The 26,574-nt window shown below is 39.4% G+C and overlaps 1 protein-coding gene across 3 annotated transcripts in view; it reads left to right on the forward strand.

Annotated features, from left to right (window-relative positions):
• rnf111 (ring finger protein 111) overlaps positions 1-26,574 on the forward strand; it is a 33,947-nt gene that overhangs the window by 782 nt on the left and 6,591 nt on the right. For 2 of the 3 annotated variants that reach the window (XM_028014513.1, XM_028014515.1), the window contains exons 2-11: positions 4,364-5,312; positions 10,175-10,307; positions 15,953-16,107; positions 17,981-18,178; positions 19,295-19,659; positions 20,281-20,527; positions 22,435-22,792; positions 22,871-22,996; positions 23,102-23,219; positions 24,234-24,317. In XM_028014513.1, coding sequence (XP_027870314.1) covers positions 4,436-5,312; positions 10,175-10,307; positions 15,953-16,107; positions 17,981-18,178; positions 19,295-19,659; positions 20,281-20,527; positions 22,435-22,792; positions 22,871-22,996; positions 23,102-23,219; positions 24,234-24,317 — 2,661 coding nt within the window. In that variant the 5' untranslated portion in view covers positions 4,364-4,435. Of the gene's footprint in view, positions 1-1,569; positions 3,048-4,363; positions 5,313-10,174; positions 10,308-15,952; positions 16,108-17,980; positions 18,179-19,294; positions 19,660-20,280; positions 20,528-22,434; positions 22,793-22,870; positions 22,997-23,101; positions 23,220-24,233; positions 24,318-26,574 lie in introns of those variants that run through there. The other variant, XM_028014514.1, reaches the window with a different exon arrangement.

Below are 26,574 nucleotides of genomic sequence, written 5' to 3' on the forward strand. Positions count from 1 at the left end.
TGCTGGTCTAATCTCAGACAGAAAGAACAGAGGACAGCAGATATAGTAGATCTCAGCAAACCAGGCTCAGTTGAATAATTGAACTGGATTACTGTTACAGTTCCTGTAAGTACATGGGGTTTTTTTTTGGTTTTTTTTTTACAGGCAGCATGTACTTTTTTATTTTGTAATGACACACCAATCTCCTGGCTTAGTTTACTGGTTATTAGAAATCTGTTTCAACCCTCTGCCTGAATGCGCTGGGATCTTTATTTCCTCCTAGGGGCCCTGTCATTGCGCAGCTTTTTGTGTGGCATCTGAGGACCCCCGTTTCCCCTGGCCACCGTATAATATAGGAAAGAAACATATCTGGATGTGCTTTTGACTACTTTATTTGGACTTTTGATAAATTGTTGCTCAGATCAGCTCCTGCACAACAAAAATCCTGCATCCCTATTTCTCAGGAGTCACATCTTCAGGTCAAGTGACAGCCTGCATGCTGTTATGAAATAAGCTGCAAAAGAGGAAAGCAGTGGCATTGCCTTGTGTGCATTTTCCCCTCCCCATGACTGCAAATCACACTCACACTGCAAAATACTTCAACATCATGCACAAATGTACATACTTAGTCAGATGGCCTGCACCAAATCTGATCTGACATTTTGTGTTTCTCTAGAAAGCTGCAAAGACATGGAGAGTCTAGATTAGACTGATTGTGAACTCCTGAAGGAAAAACAAATGTCTGGTCATTCATGCTACAGTTTATTACTAACATACTCAACAAGAAGGCTTTGTAATATGTCTGATGCAAATTAAATTCCTGTCATATGTTGAGAGACTCATTACAGCTAATATTCCCCCCCCCCATTGCTTTGAATTTGTCCACAACACAAAGGTGTGCCAGGAACTCGGAAAGCACTGGTTTTGTTTCCTTATACGTTACATCACTTGAACTTCCAGGTGGCTACATAGTCGTTGGTACACGATGTACCTAAATCGGGTTTTGACATGGTGGCAGCGTCGTTTTATATTCAGATTACATTGTGTAAAGCCGTGTGGTCTCTTACCACAGGCGTAGCGCACCGCTACAAGTTTAGAGGCACGTCACAATGAAGTTATGTGACTGTTTGCTGAAAACCACAGTGCGTTCACTCAGCGTATGGAACACCCTTAGTAGATAACAACAGCAGGGGGATGCATGAAATGCCCTTTTATGGAATATTTTGTTGTTTTATCAAAGAGTTTTTTATCAGATTCGCCTCTTTTACTGTAGAAGTCCATACAGGCCCTAAACTGCTTAACCACAGTTTCACATGCCTTGCAGCATAATTGTTGACAAAGAAACACCCACAATTTGTCTCACATGCATAATATTAATGTATGTGACATTTTATTTCAGATCGTGTGGAGTGATTACACCAATTTCCTTAAAAAAAAAACAAAACCCTTATTGAGTTGTCAAGTGCTGACAAAGTCACTTTTGCAACTTCTTGCCAGTTTGGAAGAAAATGAATCCAGATTCGTCCTGACTGCCTCTTTGTGCTCATGGAATGAGATTGGAGCAGATTATCGCATATTTTACTGATGTTTAGCTATTTTATTAAAAAAGATCTTAACTTCAAAATTACAGTATGGGGAGATCCTGATTTCCCTCTAAGAGCCATACAGTGCATCCGGAAAGTATTCACAGCGCTTCACTTTTTCCACATTTTGTTATGTTACAGCCTTGTTCCAAATTGTATTAAATGGATCTCTTTTCTGAAGATTGTATGCACAGATTCCCCTTCACGACACTAGGGAAACTTTTTTTTAGACTTTTGTAAGTTTATTAAAAAATAAAAGACAAAGAAATCACTTTGACATGAATATTCAATGCTTTTGCTTAAAACTTTGTTGATCAATTACAGCCTTTTTGAATAGGACGCCACCAGCTCAGCTCACCTAGCTTTACGCAGTTCCTCCCGTGCTGCTTTGATTCTTAGTGAAGCTCCACCAGGTGACTGGGGTATATTTGTGCAGCCATTTTCAGATCACTCCAGAGATGTCCAGTTGAATTCAAGTCTGGACTCTGGCTGGGCCACTCCAGGACATTCACAGGTCCTGGAGCTGAGGTCCTGAAGCCGCTCCTTAGAGGTCTTTGCCATGTGTTTTGCATCGTTGTCCTGTTGGCAAATGAACAGTCTCATCAGTCGGAGGTCATTAGTGCTCTGGAGTGATTTTTCCTCCACAATGTATTCATCTCCCCTCTAGCTTGACTTCTTGCTGCTATAAAACATCCTCATTGCTCCATGATGCCACCACTATGTTTCACTGTAAGGATGATGAGCCTTGCCCGTCGCACCAAAGTTTTCAATCTTTGTCTCATTAAATCATCAGATAATTTTGTTTCTCATGGTCAGAGAATCCTTCAGGGGCCTTTTGAAACTCCAGATGTGCCTTTTCCTAAGAAGTGGCTTTCATCTGGCTGCTTTAACATGCAGGCCTGATTGGCGGATTGCTGCAGAGATGTTTGAGCTTCTAAGAGGCTCGCCTCTCCCTTCCTCTGGGGCTCGAACCATCAGGTTCTTGGTCAACTTTATAACGAAGGCCCTTCCCCCCTGATCTCTCAGTTTAGATGGCTGGTCATCTCTAAGAAAAGTCCTGCTGGTTCCAAACTTCTTCCATTTATGAATGATGGACCTTCAGAGCAGCAGATTTATTTTTCTGTATCCTTCCCCAGATCTATACCTCAATCCTGCCTCAGAGGTCTGCAGACAATTACTTTGAGACCAAGCACAGGTGTTTGTCTTTCCAAATCAAGTCCAATCAACTGAATTCACCACAAGTGGACTCCATTTAAGCTGCAGAAACATCTCAGATTTGAGCTTCATTGCAAAGGCTGTTAAATACCTACTTAAATGTTATTTCTAGGTTTCTGTTTTAATTAATTTGCAGATATCTTTAAAATGTTTTTCACATTGCCATAAGGGGGTATTTGTGTGTAGATTTTGGGGAAAGAGATTAATGCAATTTGGAAAGAGGCTGCAACATGACAAAATGTGGAAAAAGTGAAACTTTCCGGATGCACTGTAAGTAACACAACACCCAAATACATTGTGTACCCCATTATGTCTCATGAAAAATCTAAAAACAAAATCTGTCATGACAAAGACTTTAAGTACGTATTGTGACCATTTCTAAACAGAATGTATTTTTTTCTTTCCGCCTCCAACCTATGAATAAATAGACTACAGAAAAACAAACATTTTATTTAAGTCAATTAAGCTTGTCAAGAAGGGAATCATCTGTTCATATGTGGAGCAGTCAGTGCATTCCTTTAACAGCAGGGATATTTTGAAGGTTTCCTCTGACCTCCCTTTTTTGTTTACTTTCTTTCTAGATTTACATTTCAGGACGTAAAGTGAACCTTAATAAAGCCTAAGATAACCCAGACTCATCACATTAACATGAACACGTGAGAATGACTTTTGTCAGTGATTCCCAAATTGCCTAAAATCAACAATGGAGCAGTCAGATCAGCACTGACTCATCCGTTACCTCTGACTGAGCCTGCGGTATTTGTTTTCTCTCTTTAATCAGCAGCATTGAGTCACACTGTTTTAGTTTGGACTCAGACAGAAGCACTTTTTAAATGAACTTATTGCTTTATATTTGACAATGAAAAGTACTGTTATGACTGCTTGGGTTTTGGGGCAGTCGCATTTGATTCATTCAAAAAGATGTAAGAAATTCTTGATTTTTTTTAAAATCTTTTTTTTAAACACATCAATGCAAATGACTGATTTTTTTTCAGTTTACATTGAATTGTTTTTTTCTGATACACTAAATATTTCATTATCTGCGAGACATAATCATTAAAATAAACTTTTAATAAAAATAAACCTTTGTAGTTGAACTACTGAAATAAGTCGACTTTTTATTAATTACCTCATCGTTTCCATCATTACAATCCTGACCTTCCTCTTTACAAGACTGTCATTGATAAACAGAGCGTCTTCAGTCAGAGGCTTCTTCAAATTTGCTGCTATACAGACTGCTACATGAGATCCTTCCTGACCACTACCATCACCATCTACCATACCTCTTTGAAGACTCTTGAATTAATATGAGTTACAGCTATATTCAATTTCTCTTTGGGATCAATAGAGTATTTTTGAATTAAATTACTTGAATGTATCAGAATGAACGATGTGTTAGAGATTATCAGTTGTACAAGTATGCTGCTTTTTTAAAATGTATTTATGTGATTGACAAAAGTATTACATCAAGAGAATCTAATTCCTGCATCACAATGTTTAGCTAATTTGCAACACCAATTCCTTGAAGGATCTTTAACAGGGAATGCTTTTGTTGTTGCATTTTTAACTTTATGTCTCTGTTGTAGGTTTTGTGAAATGCTGCGGACAAAAGCCTTGGATTTAATGTGAGTGTGCCTGGAGACGGCGCTGCTGCCACCATGAAGAGTGAAGTGCCATCTGAGGCCTCTAGCAGACAGGAGCATCTGAAGGAGCCACTGGTGAACCCAGAGTCCATGGACGGGGCTAAGAACTTCCCCAACAACATGGAGGTTCTTGGAAAGGCGGCCAGCGACTTCGAGGCCCTTTGTGAATCCAGGCACCGGCCCATGAGGGACACGGGGACGCACAGAGACTCAGAAAGGAGCCTGGCAGGGCGGAGAAAAAGAAAAGGGCAGCAGGCGGGGCCGTCGGACTGTTCGCTGAAGGAGGACCACATCAGTGAGAACTCGCTGGCTCCTCAGCGGGCCAGAGTAGAACTTTTACCGCATCCCAGTGAGGATGAACAGAACAATGAGTCGTCCTTTAGTGACTGTGCCTCTTCCCCGTCATCCAGCCTCCGGTTTGGAGACTCGGACACCCTTAGTTCAGATGATGAGGGGGAAGCCGGAGCGACAGGGGGCCAACAAAAGGCCCCTGCCCTAACACCTGGGGGAGGCGCCGCGGTTGGCCTGCGCCCCAGTCTGGGCCGAACTCGGGGTAGTCGCTCTCACAAGTGGGTCCGACCCGAGCCCGAGCCGGTGCTGTTGAAGCGGCCGTGCCTGAGCAGCCGGCGGCCACCGCATCGGAAACGCTTTGTGAAGATGGCTCCCGGCGGAGGCCAGCGGACTCAAAAGCAGAAGGAGCGGCTGCTGCTGCAGAGGAAGAAACGGGAAGTGATCGCACGGAGGAAATACGCTCTGCTCCATAGCACTAGCAGCTCCAGCAAAGAGCTTAGCAGCGACTCGTCCTCGGCGTCATCAACCGAAGCAGAAGACGAGCTGTATGTGGATGTGAGCAGCACCAGCAGCCAGCCAAACAGTGCTACTGTAGCCACAGGTAAGGGCAAACCTTTCACTCACACTAGCTCGGTTTGGTCCGTTTTAAACAAACTCTAGTACATTTTTTCAGAAAGTCTGGTTTGATTTGGGAGGTGTGAATGCAGAACTGGACTCTGGCGCGGCTCAAATGCATATGTGGATGCAATCAGACCAGAGACCACTAAAAAAGCAGAAAACGAACTATAGCGTAGGGCATTCTGGGTAAATACAACCAAAACAAATGCAAGAGTCTAGCAGGAGAAATGACTCGTGGTCTTTTACCAAAGTCAAGAGAAATCCTACAATCCCTAAAATCTTCCTCTGCTCCATTTTTGTTTGCATTTTGTGACAAAGCAAGTTGCACTCATGTCTTCAGAGATTTTCATCTTGCTTCCTTCAGTGGTTCTTGGTGCAGCGCCACCACAGGTGAAATGGGGCCTCACAGGTTTTTCAAAGGGTTTGGATCATTTGACACAATGCAGTGTCAAATGATCACTAAAGCTAACAGCACTAGCTAAAAATTTAACAGATGTTGCAATTTTTATCTTCGATCTAACTGAGTCTATCGGTCTGTCAGGTGTGAAAACACACGAACAGATATGTCAAACACTCTGTGTTTTACAGCTACAGTAGATTCATGTTTGCTTAAAGGCATTGCTGGACAACATGAAAGGCCGCATAATGTGATTATTTGTCAATAGGAAGCAACACATCAGGCTACAAAGGTTAATATGCACCCATTGGAAGATATTATATGTAATGAACTGAAGTAGTTAAAGTATATCCTGTATGACAAATGACTGATTAGATGTGTTTTTAAAGCAGAATATTATAGATTGGTGCCTGATTAATCTGTTATGCAACAAGTGCCTTAAAAACATAAAAACATTTTATACTATAATGCAACATAACGGTGCTTTTATTTGTTCAAGTGTCTTCAAAAAGTGCGTTCGTCACATTTGTTACAGCTTTATTTTCTAAATCTTTCAGAAATTGTGACCTCAGATTCTCGCATCAGTTATCAGCTTTCAGTTGAAGCACAAATAATGCAATACTGTAAAAACTATGCAGTGAAAAGCTGAAGAGAAAACGGGCTGAGACAAGGTCATGCAGCTTACAACGATCAATGCGCTGCTGTTTTTATTCGGCTCAGTCGGCTCATACTGAGGGTCTTTGTGTCCGCACCGTGGAAGCAGGATTTTCAGCTCTTTCACAAATGTAGTAAGTGTAGAATAATTGATTGTGGTGGAAGAAACTGAGTGACTTAGCTGAGCTGACGTGGTGCAAGTGTTTTCTGCGTTTAGTGTTTTATTGTACCTGTGGCCATGGCTGCAGCTGCTCCTAGTGATTAGTGAAAACTCTTACATCATCCAGTCCAAATAGATGCATCTGACATGGGACTCTTAATTAACGGATATGATCAAAACTTGGTTTTAAAAAGGCAGATTTGATTCTATCCTAGTTTGGTGGGATAAATACATTTTATCGATGAATAAAATGTTTGGTTTTTGAAGATTTAATGTTTTTTTGCACCAATGCACTCCTTGGGTTTCCATAGTTAGGAGTGATGTCAACGCACCCAGAGCGGCCATAAAAGTTTTGAAAGGCGCATGTTACGGTTTTCTGTTTATTGGGACTTTGAATTCCCAATAAACAGAAAACCGTTTATTGGGTTTTGGTCAAAGGGTCAAAATTTGACCAGCTCAACTATCAATTATCAGTAGCAGGACTTTGAAGTGATTGTGCAAATGGCTGAATGTATTTCGAAGAATAGCACAAAGACTGGGGTTCTCACGTCAGATCTTGGTAACTCTAGAAGCTTTTTTCTGATGGTTTTCAGAGGTTTTCCTGGTAAAATTGCATTTTTATTCTGCTAATATCATGACAATGCTCTTGTAATTCAATAAATATTCTTGCAGCCTAGCTGTAATATGCCTTCGTACAATTTACAGAAGAGATTATTGAAATAAATGACACTTTTTGAAAACATGTAATATCCTTTGAAAATTTTTTTTTAGAAAAGAAAGCAAGAAAAACATTTTTTAAAATAAGAGCTGATATGAAAAATGTGAGATTTTATTTTTAAGCCATATTGCCGAGCCCTAGTATTTTGTAAAATGCAACTTAGCAAAAATGTAATATTCAATGTTTATTTTTTATTTTTTCATAAGTCTGATAAAAGCTGCAGCTTCTGTTGCCATATGTTAATGGAAACTGCTTCCCTCTGTTACAGTAACAGCTTTATGCAGATCGTGAGCTCAAACAACAACGCTCTGGTGTTTTTCTGAGCAACAGAGGATAATAAGCCCCACCTTTACTTTGGCATACTGTATCTCCTGTGTTGCCATTTAGCCTCGGTAATATTCCTGCTGCCGTGGCCCACGGGAAGAATGGAAAGTTAGCTGTTCTCCCTCCGTGGCGGGAGGCAGGTGGGAGAAAAGCGAAGACGCTGCCGAGCAGCAGCCTTTCGCATAGAAACAGAAGGTCTCTGAGGGAAAGCGAAGCATTTGTTTACAGCAGGAGGCACGTGATGAAACCTTCCCTGTGAATGTCCAGCGTTGGAGTGGGTGTGCCAGATATTCAGGGAAAAGCTCAGGCTTACCTGTAAGACAAGTCTGATGTAAGTTATTGAAATCAATTGGAGTTAAGCACCTCAGATAACTCACTATTCTATTATAAACCAAGCAATGGCCCAAAAGTGAACAAAACCTTGCTTTTCAATGTCTTTTTTAACCTTTTTATTTATTAAGCAGGGTTTATAAGCCTGGTGGGCCACCAGGCTTTACTTGAACCCCCACCAGGCTAAGCATGGCTTGTTTATTTATTCAAATAAAATAGTTTAAAGCACAATGGCAATATAGTCGGTATCTTTTTTTTTCCCACTGGAACTCCCTAAGCACAGCCTGTCTTTACTGGTCTACACGCTAACAACTTCAGCAAATAAGGTGACAAATCACGGATAAAGAATCAAAAAAATGTGGACACTTTAATTAGGATGAAACAACTGAAATGCAAAAAAATTATATTTACTTTAATTGTATTTTTTCATGTTTGCTTTTCTTTTTAGGTATTGTTTATAATGTCTTCCAATAACTAGTCATATTTTCAAACTTTCTGCCAATTTTTTAAATCAAAACCATTTCGGACCGCGGGCGGACTGCCCTAGCACCGCTACCTCCGGGCTTAGCAAGTTTTCTGGGGGAAACCCTGTTAAGAATAGTAGCTGTCAGTGTCATTTGCTCAGCCAGAGTGAGGAGTTCACTTTCAGGCAGCAAGTCCTGCAGAGGGTGCCTAGCAGCAGCTCTCATGAGAGAGTTGGGACTAAAATCACAAAGGGGAAACATGGATTTCATGAGCAAGTCAAGGAGATGTGCACTGAATCAGACCTTACAGCATGAAGTAGAAGTAGCTTTATTTTTATTTTACAAAGTAATGTTCTTCAGTGCACGTCTCATTGACTTACTCATAATGTTCCCCCTCTGTGGCCTTTATTCTGACTTTTGTTCCTTTGTCTTAGATGGAGCAAGAGCAGCACTTGCAGTCCTTCCATGCATGCTGTTTCCTCAGATTTTTACAAACATGTCTCACTGTGAGCTCTTTCAGAATGTAGGATGACAGTGATAAAGTGGGCAGCGGCAAAGTGCTTAAGATTTACACAAAAAGCTCAGTCTTGTTACAGGAGTTTGACTCACACACCCAGCGAATGAGTCAGTAGCTCTCACTTACACTGAGATATCGTGACAATAATTAGAAACAGGCCTGCGACTGTGAGAACTCAGATCTGTAACTGGTGTGACCACACTGTCACGCTTTCTGAAAATAAGAAAATATGTTATTTGATTTATGAACTCCAAAAACTGCAAAAGTATGACAAAACGTGTTCCATGTTTATAACCTTCTCACTTATTATTTATAGAAATTGGTCTGTAAAAGTACTTATTCAACTTTTTAAGGTTTTCTATTTATGTAAAACTAAATAAACATTTTGGATGCAAACATTACTGCAAGATTTCTTTTTCTTTTTCATTGTTTTTAGAGTTAGATTGCACGAAACAAAGACCCCTGTTGATGTGCCCATGCCTCAGGTTTTGAAGTGAACCAAAATAAATGTTGAAGTTTCCTGGGGCAAGAGACTGAACCACACTATCAACCCAGATATTTCTCTGTAACCAAAACGAAAGCTGAATATACAGAGTGCAAATGCTCTGTTTAAAAAAAAAACAAAACAAGAAGTGAAGCTAGTGGCCAAAAAACTGATCAGGCAAATACTGAATTAGTTTTGAGGGGCATCACAACCAGCAAGCAGTTATAATGACTTTTTTGCCCAACTAGTCGGAGGGAAGCTGCCTAGTTGCTCCCGCCCCAATGTGGTCAATGTGGTCGCTTTTACAAGGTGTTGAAGGTGTAGGAAAATGTATATAATATCGGTAAATATTGGTTATTAGCCATAACAGCAGTAGTATTAATATCAGATATCAACATTTTTACATATTGGTACATCTTTAATAACTATCTAATTCATTCAATAAAGAAAATAAATGCTAGTTTTTTTTTTTTTGTCTATGTCAAGCAGCACTAACCTGAGGTTTGTTACATTTCCAGTTATTCTCTGTAGGTTTATGTGAAAACGATGTCTCATGTTTCCTGATGACGTGCCTCGCTCTAGCGAAACTATTGCTACCCCAGATCACAACCCTTCCGCCTCGGGTTTACTCCCAGTGATTCAACGTTACTCTCAGCTCTGCTGGTTTTTAAGAAATGATTTCTCTACGCCTTCAAGTGCTCACCAATCATAGTTACAAAATCAAGATGTCATTATGACCAGATGACGACCCATTTGCATCGTTTGTAGGATGCGTTAATGTCCGCTGGTGTGTTCAGGTGCTCTGGATGAGGATGTGGTGGTGATAGAGGCGTCTCCAGCTCCAGCGAATGCTGTTCCTGCCAGCGAGGAGATCAACGTCACCTCGACGGACAGCGAAGTGGAGATTGTCACCGTTGGAGACGGATTTAGGTAGGTGCTGAAGGGTCAGACGTTTCTGTTTGGTCGTCCTAAAGCACATGTGTCAAATTCGAGGTCCAGGGGCCAAATCTGGCCCGCCAAACCTTTTTATGTGGCCCTCCTGACTCCTGAGAGCCAACATTAAAAAGAGCTTCAAAAATCACTTTAGTGCTTAAAAATGATTTTATCAAAGCAGTTTTATCTGTATCTGCCGAATCACATCAATGTGAGAGAAGGTTCAATATTATTTAATTTTAATAAGTACTCATCGAATGCAGAGTCAATGCCAATCAACATATTGTTAGTGGATATTATTATCAATACATTCTGCCACAACTGGCCTTTTGAAGACATTCTTGAGCTTGTTATTGTCCAAAATGAAAACGAGGTTTGAAAAATGAGGTTGACACCCCTGTCCTAAAGCATCAGTAAGCAATTGAATTGTATTAAATATGATTTTTGTCACAATGTTATGAAATGGAAACCTGAGCAGTTATTACAGCTTGGTGGTTGTACTTGGCTTCAAACCCTGCAGCCCCACTTCCTCCAGCTTTACTTGATTATATTACCTTTTAATTAAACATAACAAGGAATCTGAACTCCATCCAGTTTAACAAATGAATTTATTGCTTTATTTGCTTTGGCTAGTTTAGCTCTTGAAGCTTTGCAGATGCACCGTAGCTTTGGAGCTTTAGTGAACATATTTCCCTCTTGCTAATTCCAGTCAGAATAATTTAGCCTGAATCGCTGTCTGGTGTATTTATGAGGTTATTGTTCATCAATAAATGAACAATGACCTTATAACTTCTAGTTTTAGAGGAGTTCTTCTTCTTTATAGGCATGAGGAACCTGTTTTAACTATTGTTTTAAGTCTGAGAATAGAGTATAGAAAAACATTTCTTTCCAGGCTCATTTTCCAAAATACAAACTTCCAGTTATTTCCAATAAGCAACACTTCTAAAACAACACCTTATCTGTCTGCTTTGCACATCATATGATGTATTTAATTTAATTACTCATAATAAGCATTCATTTTTCTTGGCGAAATGCTTTCCCTGCCCTCCATCTTTGTATACAGCTGTGGATTGTGCCTCTCACAGCCAAATATTTACACAGTAAATCATAGGTGAAGAACGTAGAAATGAAATGTAAATTATTAATGAAAAATAAGAAAACCTTAGTCTGAAAAATTATGGGTTTTGGTTTTTTTTACATATAAATGTTGTCGGAATCTTGTTTTGGATCAAGAAGCTCAAATAGGTAATAAAACTAAGCAAATAAAAATCCTTTATGATGGTTTGGTTCAGGCTGAAATGGTTTGAGTTGTCTAAACGTATTGAAATCCACTTAACTGAGTTATTTCCATGATCTATCCAAACGTTGCTCTTTATAAATCATTCTTTTATTGAATAATTTAGAGGCTCCTTTTCTTTTCCTAGCTTCAGTTGTGTCCTTTTGGGAAGGTAAAGATTGCACACTGAGCCTCTGAATATTATTTTGTTTTTGCGATGTGTGATAAAAAACCAGGATCCTCTCACTACTTTTTCTGTTTCTATTGTGTTTGTTTGAGTCTGTGTGATTATTTTCTGGTATACACCATTTTTTAAAATGCCATTCTGAAGTTTTATGAACTTGAAAGAAGTTCTGCAGCTTGGCATTTGTGTCTATTAGTTTGCAGAAGTGCCAATTTGAACAAGATGAGGAGGCTAAGTTGAAGGAAAGTCTTATGAGGAAGCTTTATTTTTGAACAACTAGATTGTCAATATTTACCATTTGGGTTATAATTTGTGTTGAAACACAGGATAAAATATTAAAGAAATGAATTTATCAAGAATGAATCTTGATTGTTAACTTCATTAACATGTTAAAGTGAACAGCTGCTGATGTAACTGTTGCAACACGCCACAAATCCATCCCACTGAACCCAGGACTTTCTTGCTGCAAGGCAACGATGCACCACTATGCAGCCCATCTTTTACTGATCATATACAGCAAACAGAACGTCATTATCCTGAAACATGTCAAATTGTTCTTCTCTTCATTTCCCCCAGCATGTTGAGAGTCATATTTTCCCCCCGTTCATGTGTAAATTTCTGTTTCAGTACTTCTTTTAATCTGTGATCCTGCACAAACGTTTTCCTCTGTGGTCACATCTGTCACACGTTTTTTTTGTCCCCTCACTTCTTTAACCACATCCCTGTTTCCATTTTAGCACCAAGTCACTAAGAATATATGTTTTCGGTTCCTTAAAGTTGCTACCCAGAGCTTGGACGGTCATGATTTGCCTTCTTTCCTGTCACTTTTCAGATCTCCTCTCTCACTAGATAACGTAGCGATGTGTTGAAGTGGGGGATGGGCACTAGTGGAGCAGGAGGGTGGAGAATCAAAGGCCGACAGAATGAGCAATGAAATCTCTGTTCATGCTGACATCGACCCTGTTTGCTAACATGCATTCATCTGCAGTTTTTGTCACTTGTGTCTGTGTTAATTTTGTACTACAGTGTTTTATTCTATGCTGGGATTTCATATCTATATATTAAACAGTAAACTGTTAGAGTTGTGTGACATTTAAAAGCAGCTTTTTGGCATTATCAAGAAGAGAATGAAACCTTTTGTTTTTAATAACTAACATCTATTCTTCCCAGGAGTGCTCTCTAGGAGTAATAATTTGAATTATGAATCAGTATTTGTTTATTCATGTAACTACTCTGTAAACTAGTGCAATAGAAGAAGCTTTATTAAGTTGGCTGCATTTTACTTGTAGTTTCCACGGATAATAAATAACAGCAGACATGTTCACTGGTCTCTGCTCAATACAAACTTTGTTTCCAGAAAGTGCAAGAAATCTTTGGTAAAAGAAATCATGATAAGAAAGTCTGCTGTAAAGCTGAGTGCCATAAATTGTTTACCACTCCTCACTCTGCTATTCCTGCCCTCCCTCCCTGTTGAACTCCCAAACTCCCAACCTTAGCTGTCACCAGCATCAGCCCCAGCAGTTTACTCCACATTGCCGCAGTACACGCAGCCCGCCGCTCTCCTCCTGTCCCCGGGGTCCGTGCCTCGTGTCGCTCTGCCTTGGCACCACCTCAGCCCTGCCAAGCCCCCTCCATTCCCATAGTGATCATATTTATAACGTTGTGTTTTCCTCTCTGCTGGCACCCCTCGTCCCCAGAGGTTTCCAGTGGTAAACAGATATTTACAAAATAATCCCAGTTCTGCTTAATTAGCGGCCCTTCCCTAGTGTGAAGCCTTGGCCCCGTGGGGTCAACCCAAAGAGTACAAGGAAGTCCAATTAGACTCCCCACTCATCTCCTCAATCTCTCTCTACATCCCAGCCTCACTGCCGGGTTGTTGGGAGTCTGTTTATTATGTCTGAATTTGCACCCTGGTTATACGTTGGTCATAAGTTATAAGTTGCTTTTGAAAGTGTAAAAGGTAATTGAGCTTCCTCTTTGATTGTGTATGTAAAAGGAAATGGATAGCATGAGCAAATGGGAATTCCCCGTATTGCAAACGGCGCGAATAAAAGCATTTCCTGCCTCATGGGTGCAGAATGTAATGAAAGCAAACGTTTAGATTTATGTGAAAAACCATATTATTTAAGTAATTTATATCATTACAAAGTAAATTTACATTACTGTAAGCTAATACAAAAAAAATTACTGTCTGAAATTAATATTTTATATTTTATCTCAGTACACACAGTTCTCATATTTAGTAGCCAGGTCATTTCAAGTTTTTAAAAACAAATTTTATTTTGGATTTGAACTGAAAATAAACTTAATAATCAGCTGCAATCTTCTTGAAATTGGAATTACGAGTTTGCTTTGTACATAAAAAGCGACAATATTTGCAGTAAAGTCAGGCTTTTACTAACTTCTGAATTTCATTGAGGTCTGACTAGTGGACTCCAGTTTTAATCAGCCCCAGTTTTGCTTTTCATGAACAGAAGAACAGCATAAACTTTGTTTTAACTCATAATAAAAAAGAAAGTAATAAGCATAGAACATTAAAGGATACAACGTACAAGAAAATTAAATGAAAACTTAAAAAAACATCTGTCACTAACCTTTATCTGATTTTTACCAAACACAAACATGTATCGTGTTTTTTGTCTTTGCAGGTTGAAGAATGTGGGAATTATTTTAGTTTTGATGCATTTAATAAACTGAGTAAAAAAAAATATGTAAATGAGTCGATGACCTGCAGATCACTGGTCAAAGTTCACCTGGGAACACAAAACTGTCCAATTTTAACATATTTGAATTTGCTGGGGGAAAAAATGTAAAACGGTGACGCACAGTTAGAAGAAGAAGCAAAATTGTGTTATTTTACCACAGATCAGATCTTTGTTCCTTTTAACAACAAACCAAAGCTGAGCAGACCAGCAGCACCAACTAAAGCAAAACCTCTCCTTGGTTTGATCCACTGCTTATAAACTAAAATAATGAAACAAAAATTACGTGAAGATTTCTATTAGCTTTGCTAGCAACGTGGGAGTGAAATAATTTATTATGCATATTAAAGAAATAAACTGCTAAAATAAAATATTAAACATCAAAATTAAGAGTCAAACTGCTCAATCTCCCATCTGTCTGTAAACTGAACAAACAAGAAAAACTATGATTTTAATTCAGATTTCTCATTTGATTAAATCATTCTGTTAAGGTTTTCTCTTCAAGATTAAACTCTTTCTCCATCGCTGCTGGATATTTTTCAAAAGCGCTTCACTGGCAGCACTAAAGTCCCCTACCTCAACATCTCCATGGCAGCCTGCTGCATGGCACGCCCACACAGCTTCCTGTCTCTCGGGGTCATTCCTCCTCCCTCTGTTCACCTGTCTCTTACCGCACCATGGAGGGAGCTGTGGCTGCTCCCTTGTTTCTCACCCCCGTCTCAGAGGCCGCAGAGAAGAGCAACAGGAGCCTTTGAGAGAGAAAATTAAAAGAAAAAGGAGAACGGGGCGAGAGGAAGAGGAGGCGCAGCGGCTGACATTTGATGGGCATGCAGGAAAATTAAAGGTGTCTGGGGAATAAAGTAGAGGATTTGATGCAAGTTGAGTTCTTGTGGTTGAGCTATTTATATTAATGTCTTCGATCAATATCAATATTTATTTGATTTTGTCATTTAACCTTTGGATATGATGATTCAAAGGAGTATTCTTTATAAAATCAAGAAGACTATGGACAACACTGACCATCCTCTTCATTAGCCTGTCTTTGGAAAATAGTGTCTTCAGTCAGAGGCTTCTTTAGATTCACTGTAATATAGACTGCTACAAAAGATTTTTCCAGCCATCACCATCTACAATAACTCTTTGAGGAATCTGAGTTAATGAGTTACAACAACATTTAATCTCCCTTTGGGAGCAATAAAGTATTTTTGAATTAAATATTTGGGCATTTTTTATGCCAACTTGTGCTCCGTCTTGTACACTTGGTCTTTACACTTTTCAGAATAACCACTATTGAATTGCTTCACTTTGCATATTTTCAACTCTTCTATTTTATCGCTGTGTCAGTCAGCTGTCACCAAACTTGAATGTTCTGTTTCAGAAAACCTCAGCATCACTGAGCTTTGAAAATATAACTTCTAGTTCTATACCTTAGTTTTGTCTTGGAGGTCATTTTTCTTTCTTTATGTCTGCTTGCATTAAGGTCACGCTCAGTCGGGGGTCTTAGTAGGATTTGGGGCAGTAGTTGTGCCCAGAATCGCCTCCAGGAGCCGCGTGGACGTCACCGGCTCTCAACAGTCATCCAGCCGCTGCGCCAGAACCCCGGGGAGGTGGTGGATCTCACTGTCGACGAGGATGGTAAGACATCCAACTTCCAGCTCAATGTCTGAACTGAATAAAATGAACAGAGCTAGATTTTTTAAAAATTGATTTAATGTGAAAACCACAAACCTCAATGTATTGTATTTGGCTTTTAACTTGTAGTATTGCCTAACTGTGAAATAGAATTAAAACAATGAGTTGTTTATACTTTTTTTATACCAAAAAAAAAAATCTAAAAGTACCCCACAAAGTCACCGAATTTGTACAAAACAGTACGTCCATTTTTAAAGGTTACACATTTTGAATTTTACAATTCACATTTTGCACTTTTTTATGTTTCTGTATTTGGTCACAACTTCTAAAAACAACCCAAGCTCCTAAAAAACAACAACTCCTAGTTGTTTTCTGGCAATAAGTTAATTTTTTTGTGTCTCGAAAACAAGTAGTTTCAAAAACTTCCCAAATATTAAGATAGAGTCAGTGGGCACTGTGCTGTTCCCTAGCAACCTTAGCAAAGGCCAGTCCATCACCTAGCAACCAAGCGGAACGCCAGCATGGTTGGTCAGCTGGTTTTACTGCTGCACGCAATGTACAAAGGCTGCTGGAAGAGACAAATGTCCTCTGTTTGCAGACATTTTTATGTGCGAGTGTAAACGTTGAGTTTAGGGACGTGGCCAACAGCAGCTTATTTTGATTTGAAGTGACAAAAGTCCTTAAAACCAGCTCATCCTGGAAGGAGCTCAAAATAGGCAGAACTGACCAGACTAAAATCTCCTTATTTAAGAATGATTTTGTGCAAAACATTTTATGGACATATTTTTTGATAAATAAGTCTTTGAAAAACTTATCCTAACAAATTCAAGGAAGCATAAAAGGTTACCCTTAAAGTATAGAAAACTATTGATCAAGAAAGTGCTCATTTAAAGATGCATACAAAATGCAGAATGTATGATGCTTTGACTCATTTATGTCTCTAATGAAATTTTCTTTGGTTACAAACTGTTCAAAACATCCAACTATCTGTTTTTCCTTATTCCTATGGGTTTTATCCTTGAAGTCAAAGCTTTCCTGATGTTATAGCTTTAATTTTACTCACTCAATTTAAAATAGCTTTGAGGAAAATGTGAACTAATGTAGTAGATGTGATAACAAAAACTTGAATTAAAAGACAGAAAAAAAGAGTTTATTAATTGAAGAAGTAAATTGCTATTATGCATCAGTGAGCACCAACTTGTACATAAGCCAGTAGCCAGTATAGCCTTACCAGTTCTTTAAAAGCACAATTCTCAGCCTGGGACTGAATTCAATCAAAACACTTCGGCAGCAAAGCAATATAACTAAAGTGGACTGCACTGTGTGTGCTTCTCTGTAAACGCTCCTCAGTTGTAGAAACAAACCTTATTATCCTCTCAGTATTTGCAGCCTATCTGCTTTTCATATTCACAAATTAATTTTTCCCTGCCTCCTCTGAGAAATGCAAACACTGGGAGGCCTTTCGCTTTGGTCTGCATCACTGCCCTGTGTGGATCACCAACGCTAAAGTTTTAAAGTGGTCCACTTTATTCCTTTAAATAAAGGAATAAAAAAAGAAACTTATTTCTTTTTTTTGTTTTCTTGAACATAAACTTGACAAGCCTTTGTCATAATTAAAGAAAAAGCAAACATAAATAAGCATTGTACTAATTGTGAGACATTCATTCAGCTTGCTTGTCGTTTTTTTGTCTTAATTTACGGCTGTTTCTCTTCACTAATGGTTTATAAAAATTATTGACTTAGGGAAAAAAGCTACATTAGCTGTAAACAAACTGTCTTTTTTATTTGATCAGACTCTGGAATCACTGTGCATTAATTATTGTCATTAATATCTTCTCTAACTATTTCAATTTTTAATTATTTTTTTCCTCTGCAGATCTCTCAGTCATACCAACAACCTCCGGCAGCATTCACACTCAGACAGTAAGGTCGTCCTCTTCATCGTCATCCTCCCATCACGCCTCTGCCTCTGAGCTCAATGATGCCCCGGGCCCTTCCACCAGTTGCGCAGGTTCAATGCCTGAAAGTGTGCACACACAGAGAGCCAGTGGTTCTGCTCGCACAGCTGCAGAAGGTACGGTGACATGAGGACAGTGAAACCAACTATTGTTGACAGATCAGCCGTGATGTTCTGTCAGTCGGGTTTATGTTTACAGAATGGCCACATATCCTTAAAAAGTCCTTAAATTAATTTTTAAAAAAAAGGTAAGTTGGCCTTAAAGGTGCATTCTTTTTTTCTTGTACGACTTTTCTGTCAGGCAGATGTTTGAATCGCATTTGAGACGTTTCTTCATTTTATTCTGTGACTGAATGCTGTTGTAACTCGCTGCTAATGTACCCTTGCTAACTAGTAAAAGGTACAGTATATTAGCAGCTATATATGGAGTGAAAACGGAGGAAGGAGAAAAACTAGGTAGCTAGCTACAATTGGAAGGAGAAAAACTAGGTATGTTGCTGGGCTAAAAACTAGCTTGCTAGCTAGTTTTTAGCTAGCGAGCTAGCGAGCTCCTACCAGCTAAAAACTAGCTTGCAAGCTAGTTTTTAGCTGGTAGGAGAAATGGAAGGAGAAAAACTAGCTGGTAGCTAGCTAAACCTAACTAGCTAAGTAGCTAGCTAAACATGGAAGGAAGAGAAGAGAAAAGCTAGCTAGGTAGTTTTTAACTAGCTAGCTCGCTAGCTAGTTTTTAGCTGGTAGGAGAAATGGAAGGAGAAAAACTAGCTGGTAGCTAGCTAAACCTAACTAGCTAAGTAGCTAGCTAAACATGGAAGGAAGAGAAAAGCTAGCTAGGTAGCTAGCTTAAGAAAAACAAGTTAGCCTCCTGTACTAGTAGCCACCCTGTGCTGGAGTTAGCGAGCTAGCTAGCAAGCAGGCTTTTTTGTACCTCTGTTGGATTAAGTAGTGCAAATTTATGACCAGGTGGCTGGACGGCATTGGTCTTTGCTATCGGATCACGTCTCTTGCCGACACATACAATGAAATCTATGCAAAAAAAGCTTAGCACTACAAGGGATCAGACTGTTTCTTTTGTACATTTCTGATGTGATACAGATCTTAAATTTCAGTAATAATGGTCTTAAAAAGGCTGAAAAAAGTCTAAAATTTGAGTTGGAGGAACCTGATAAAACCCTTGTTTTTTATCTAATCTGCGTTGAAATAATCTATCTTGTGATTTATTTTTTTCCTGTTCAGATGACAACAGACCAGGCTTGTCTGGTACAGGAGGAGAAAACTCAGGCACAGCCATGCCCAGACTCCCCTCCTGCTGTCAGCAGCACTCTCCGTGCAGCGGCCCCTCTCCTGGTCACATGTCCCTCAGCCACTCCCATTCTAGCTGCTTGCAAGCGTCCTCCTCTCAGCAGACCACCGGCTCTCAGCACAGCCACAGCAACACTCACCACTTTGTCCACCATATCCATCACCCTGCACCACAGCCCCCGGGAACCTTACCCTTTCAAGAGCCAAGCTGTCCTGTGGAACGCCCCAGTGCTCTGCCTGCCCCCTGTGCTGGAGTTAGCAACAGCAGCAGCAGCAATGCATCCCACTACCATGACCAGGTATAAAGGAGCTGAAGCTGCAAAAATACTAAACCTTATCTTGTATTTTTAGGCTAGTTTCTACTGCAAATATCTTAGTGCATTCAAAATAAGACAAAGGTAACTTTTCAGCACAATGTAGGAGCTTGTAAATAATTCCTTTACACTGATGAAAATGTACTATTTATAAGTGAAATAATCTGCCAATGTATTGACCCAATACATTGGGGAAAATGTCTTTTTTCACTGACAGATTATTTGCTGAAAAGTTGCTTGTAGGGTAGTTTTGACTTATTTCAAGCATACTAAGGCGTTTACACTAGAAACTAGACCAAAAATACTTGGGGAGATTTTGTGTTTTCTGCAGTGTGTTACCATCAAATGCACACATTTCAGCAACAAGGCAGTTCAAAGTGCTTTATTTGTTATATATTTTTTTTATTATTATAGCTGTATAAACTTAAAAGTGCTTCTTCATATTTCTACTATGTATAAACAACAAATCAGATCTGCAGGATGTCTGAAATTCTACATATATTTTCTTTTATATTAGTAAGAAAAACTACAACTTGTTTAGCAGATTGAAATAGACTGATGCCATTCAGTTCTTGCATCCTCAGTGTTTCTGTTTCCCTCCCACAGCAAACCCTGCCAGTGGACCTGAGCAACAGCAGCGTTCGAGGCGGTGGCACCGGGGGTGGTAGTTTCCATGGCAGCACGTCAGCCTTTGACCCTTGCTGCCCGGGCTCCTCCTCACGGGCCCCTGCTTATGTTTCACATGCCACCCCAGGGCCCAGTCAGCCAGCTGTGGTGGACTCATTCAGCTCCTCCATGGTGGCTCAGCCACAAACACAACCTCAGCCCTGCAGACATTACATGCACCCATCTTGTGAGTACAAGAAACCGGCAGCAAGAGTTGCTGATTCCCATAATAATTCAACATAGAGAATAAAGCTGTGTGACGAGGAAGAGTTGTTGACTGTGGGTGACACTGCACTGAAAATTTTAAATACCACTAGCTATTAAAATGCATTATTAACAGTACTTAAACACTAACTATAATCTCTTCAAAAAGGCTAGCATAAAACAATTTTTTGCTCTTCAGTTGTTTCGTCTTTTGGTCCAAAGTGACCAAAATATTTTGATAATTTATCTGTGACTTGTAATTTTATTTGCTGAAGTTGTTAGCGGGTAGACTGGTAGAGACAGGCAGTGGTTATGAAGTTCTGGTTTATAAAAATACCACATAACAAAAACAGTGACACTTTATTTGAAGGGGTGTGCATAAGGCTGACATGACACTGTCACAAACATGACATAACACCTGTTTGTCATTGTTGCGTACAGCAGTAAAACCAAACATTCACGAAGTAGTCTTTGTGAATGTTTGACTGTTATCAAGTGTCATTCTGTATATTATGACACTTATAATGCAAAGTTGACATTTATAATGGACTTTTAATGCAAGTTTTAATGCATCGTTGTGTTAAAGTGTCATTATTTGCCGTATAATGCAAAGTTGACACTTTTAATGCAAGTTTTAATACAACTTTACATTAAAAGTGTCATTATTTATTGAATGCCAGTCTTATGCACACCCATTCAAATAAAGTGTTACCAAATGAATAAACAATGCTCAGCCTGGTGGGGGGACAAGTAAAGCCTAGTGGCCTGCCAGGCTTAAAATACACTGGGGGAAACCGAGTGATAACAATAACTGCTACAATACAGAGTCAAAATAAAGAGAAGTAACAAAACGTTCTGAAGGTAAAGGTAATTTTATTTATATAGCACATTTTCAGCAAAAAGGCAATACAAAGTGCTTTACAGGAATTAAAAGGAAATACAAACAAAATAACAAACCAAAGGAACGAGCAAAAGAAGAAAAAGCTAATAATGTTGATCCAAAATAAATAAACTAGATACTCCTTTTCAGAGTTGGTAGATAAGTATAAGTAAGTATCCTCAGGTCTAATTCCTTTTCTGGTTTGAATAGAATAGGAGTCTAAAAAGTAGTTGCTAAGGTAGTTTTTCTGGGCTCGAAGTTCTAATCCTTGTTCTGGGTTGCTAAATAAGAGTAAGTAATACAAACTAGAATTGATCCGTGCTCCTGTTATTATAAATCAGAGGCAACTCTAAAGAGATGGATTTTTTGTTTGATTTAAAGGAACTCAGTACTTCATAATATTTCTGGAGGTTTGTTATAGATTATAGGAGCATAAAAACTCAATGTTTGGTTCTGGTTACCGCAAAATAATTTCCATTCTTTTTGTGAGATTCAAACCAGTTGAGAAATTGACCTGAAAGTCCTACCCGACTCTCCATTTGTTTCACTAATATGTCATGGATAACCGTGTAAAAATCCGGCATGGAAGTCCAACAGAACCAGCACTGTGGTTCTTCCACAGTCTGCGTTTATGTGGATGTCATTCTGTCCATCAGTCCATCCTTTCGTTTATAGATGTGTCCATCTCTCCATGTCCCTGCAGCTTTTGGTTTTTGCAGATCCTAAACTTGAAGTCTGCAAAGTTTATTCATACTTTTAAATATTTTTTAAAAAGACTGGAAATAAGTAAAACATTTTTTGTTTTGTTTTTGGTTTGGAAATATAATTCAAGTTATATGAACAACTTTTTGTGATCTCTTGAAAAAGAGGCAATTGGAAACGCCTCATTTGTAATTTCATATTTTAAATGTTGCAAAAGCCTAATTTCTAAGCACAGTCTCTGTATTTTACTGTTAGTTTGGTATGAATAGATTTACTGACTCTTTCCCTGTTTTGTTCCCTGTTTCCAGATGGCTCTCTAACGCGAACCCTGCATCATCAGCCCTCCTCCGCCTGCCCTCACTCCCACGGGAACCCCCAACTCACACCGCAGCCTCCTCCACAAGGCGAATTCCTCATTCCTCACTCCTTTCATACGCCACTGCCATCCCACCCTGCAGGTCACTCGGTTCCTCCTGCGCCTCCACCTCCCCTCTCCGCCCACCACCTCCCCACTTCAACCGTGCCACTGGCCCAGCACCTTCCACCGGACCACCAGACGCTGCAGCACCACATGCCACCTCTGGGGCCTTCGGTGCAGAGGATGCATCAGCACGAGATGCTGCAGAGGATGGAGGTCCAGAGGCGGAGGATGATGCAGCACCCCACGTGAGTATTGGCGCCACGGATTCGTAAAAGTTGCAGACATTTATTGGTGAAACGCGTGTATTTTATTTTTCTTTCCAGGCGGGCGCATGAGCGGCCACCTCCGCACCCCCACAGGATGCACCCCAACTACGGCCATGGACACCACATCCATGTGCCACAGACCATGTCTTCCCATCCTCGCCAGCCTGAGCAGAGAACGACATGGTGGGTTCATGATTTCGTCTTTTAATCGATGATGTTTGTGTTTCTGAAATGTCTGGATTTCTACCTGCAGCATTGATGTAATAATGACTCTGTCCTGTTGAACAGGGAGCTTGGCATCGAGGCTGGTGTGCCAGTGGCTTCATACACTTCAGGGCACCTGCACTCTCACCTGCCCCACTACCATACTCCCCCGAGACTGCATCACTTCCCCATCTCCTTAATGGTAGAAGAGACCTTTGCAACTATTAACAGAAGATAACAAACACATTTCATACAAAGTCTGTGTTGGATTAGTTCCGACGAGCCTTATTTCTAGCATTAGTTACCTCAGAAACAGTTTGTCAGACCTCATGAATTATGCATTTGCAATTAATTCGAGCTCATAAAGCATTTTAAGTCTGCGCTCAACAAAACCAAACCAGGGCCCTTGACCTCCATGTAAAACATGTTTAGTTTGCAGTTTTGCTTTATAATTTCATATATACACATCTGTTGCCTTCGTTGTTAAACGGTAGGCCGGTCACAATAAGAAATTTTGCTGGACGATAAATTGTCCCAGAAATTATTGTGATAAACGATAATATTGTTTTGAGACCATTTTCAAGTAATGGTAATGACATCATAATGCAGTAACACATTCTCAAAAATCAACAAACATTAAATTCCAATAAATATTTAACTTTGGAAGTGTAAGACATTTTAAATATACAAAATAAATAGAACAGAAACAACAAATATAATTAATTATGAATTCTCTGTAAACAAAGGTTAAGTTGAGACTAAAGCACCAGTTTTTGGTAGACAGAGATAAGTTGTTGGTCTGTAATGTTTGTTCTGTGTTCACTAATAGGTTAATTTAAAAAAAAGTGAAAAAGGAGAAAATTATAAATAATGTAAATGGAAATTATTGATTTTGTTTTAATTTATCATGCAAGAAATTAATTTTGTATTACTGAAATACGTTCAGAAAACATTTTAGTTAATTTTTAAAATGACATGCATTTGTCTAATACCTAGTTTAGGTATTACACAAACTAAGTGTAATACTTAATGTATTAAATTAATGTAAAATTTAAGTTAATGTATAAATAAAATTTTCAACATCAGATATTTGGAAATGTTTGTTAAAAAGTTCAACGTCTCTTTTTAAGCTACATGCAATATTTTTGCTCCACTTTAAGTGCTTTTCAGGGACTTGTTATAATGTTTTATATATGCCTGTCTTTGTTTCCTGCAGCACACTACTGGCATTTCTGAAGTGACCTACCCGCACATTAGGTACATCTCATCGAGAATGACTGGCTTTGGAAGAACCTACGAGGTGAGAACTGCACCTGTCTGCTGCTAAATCAGCTTTTCCTAAAGCTGAAGATAAAGAATCCAACTCTGCTACAAGCACACACACACACACACACACACACACACACACACACACACACCCCTGCATTCAGTCCCATCAACTCTAATTTTAGCTAGTTTTATCCAGTCACTAAATACAAGCAAATTGGATGCTCAGTGCTTGGTAGCTTGCTGTGTGATCTGAGTCCTGTTTTTTCATGTACTTGTGAAACTTTGTCACCAGAAGTGAGGTTTAGACTTTCCATTTTGTGATGCAGACTCAGTTTGGTGTCACAAACTCGAAAGACTGATTCCAGGGTGACAAAACAGTTGATGGTGGCGCTGGGTGTGTCCGTTTTTACCATTCTTTTAAAACGTGACTCAGCTACAGATGATGATGAAGATGATGATGATGAGGAGGCCAATGAGGCGAGTTTATCAGCTTTTTCAGTCTCTGACGAGAAATTGGGTCACAACTGTGTGTCTAAACTTTTGGTCTGTACTGTATAATACGAGAACATTATTTATTAATATTAGGAGCATAGGTCATGTCCCACCATGTGTGAAAATGACAAAGGAAAAAAAAAGACAATCATTTGGAGTTAACATTTGAAACGCTTTGTGGCGCAGTTGGTAGCACTGTTGCCCTGCAGCAAGAAGGTCCTGGGTTCGATTCCTGGCCTGGGGTCTTTCTGCATGGAGTTTGCATGTTCTCCCTGTGCATGCGTGGGTTCTCTCCAGGTACTCCGGCTTCCTCCCACAGTCCAAAAACATGACTGTCAGGTCAATTGGTTTCTCTAAATTCTCCCTAGGTGTGAGTGTGTGTGTGAATGGTTGTTTGTCCTGTATGTCTCTGTGTTGCCCTGCGACAGACTGGTGACCTGTCCAGGGTGAACCCCGCCTCTCGCCCGGAACGTAGCTGGAGATAGGCACCGGCAACCCTCCCGACCCCATTAGGGACAAAGGGTGAACAGAAAATGGATGGATGGATTTGAAACATTTGTTTTTAGCATCTTTAATTAGCATTTTGTCCTACTAAAATAATTGTCTTCGATCCTAGACGATGCAGATCCTTAACTTTGAGATTTCACAATCCATGACAGACGGCGATTGAAACCATAAATTTATAAAAAAAGAGGAACTATTTTTTTTTTTTCTTGCTATTCTTCCTCCCTGTTATCTCACACCAGTGTTGTATAAAGTACTGAAATCTCACAGTCAAGTAAAAGTATAAGTACCTCTCCAAAATATGACTTTGGTAAAAGTCGAAGTCACTGACTGAAATGTTACTTGAGTAAAAGTCTTAAAGTATCTGAAACTTCTTGTACTTAAGTATGGAAATTACTGTAAAAATGGATGTACTCAAGTAATGTAATGAAAAGTACAAGTAAAAAGTAAAACAAAGCAAATGCAGTTTGAATGACATTTTTTATATTTTGGTAAACGTGTCAAATACACTTAAAATAATGTACACAACCAAGTGCAGGCAAAATTAAACCTGCTAATAGATATACCTGCAGGCATCATTTAGTTAAGAAAATTAGGTGCTTTACCTATAGCACAAGGTTAACTTAACCTGCTTTACAACTGAACCAGCTTCTTAGTAAACCCTCCAGGACAGAAAATACAAAGTTTTTGTAAGCCTTAAGTTTTCCCTTCAAGTAAGGTCAGTGCTGAAAATGAGAAAAATAAATAGTACAGAAAATGCAGCCAACATGAAGAAAAAGAGCTGTTACGATTACTCTACTTCACAAATCAGTGAATCAGTCAATGCTACAGTCAGTAGGTGGTGCACACAACTGGTCATTATGCAAAAGAAAAAAAGAATTGGGAGGGAAATGCAGCTTATTGGCATCTGTAAACCTGGTTTTGAACTTGCATGCCTTTCCTATATTCGTTAAATTTAGTCTAAATTGCTATCGCTATGGCTTCTGTCCCCCCTTGAACAGAGGAGTCTAGGTAGCCTGCTACAGTCAACATTAGGCCTAAGCTAAATACACCACGTATGGAACTGAAACAATGCCAAACAAAGTTCATTTATGGTCAACGTTTCACAATACAGTAGTGTCTAGTGACCAAGCTATAGTTACTGAAACAGGAGGATTATAACCATTTCATAAGAAGTTACCTCGATGTGTTTCTTCAAGTTGGACGGGGAGTTTTTGTAAGATAGAATTTCCATGTGACTGCTACTGATTGCGAGACTTGCTTTGTGTTTAATGGGAGAAGCGAAACAGGTG

This window comes from Xiphophorus couchianus, chromosome 4 (assembly GCF_001444195.1).
Source record: "Xiphophorus couchianus chromosome 4, X_couchianus-1.0, whole genome shotgun sequence".
NCBI lineage: Eukaryota > Metazoa > Chordata > Actinopteri > Cyprinodontiformes > Poeciliidae > Xiphophorus > Xiphophorus couchianus.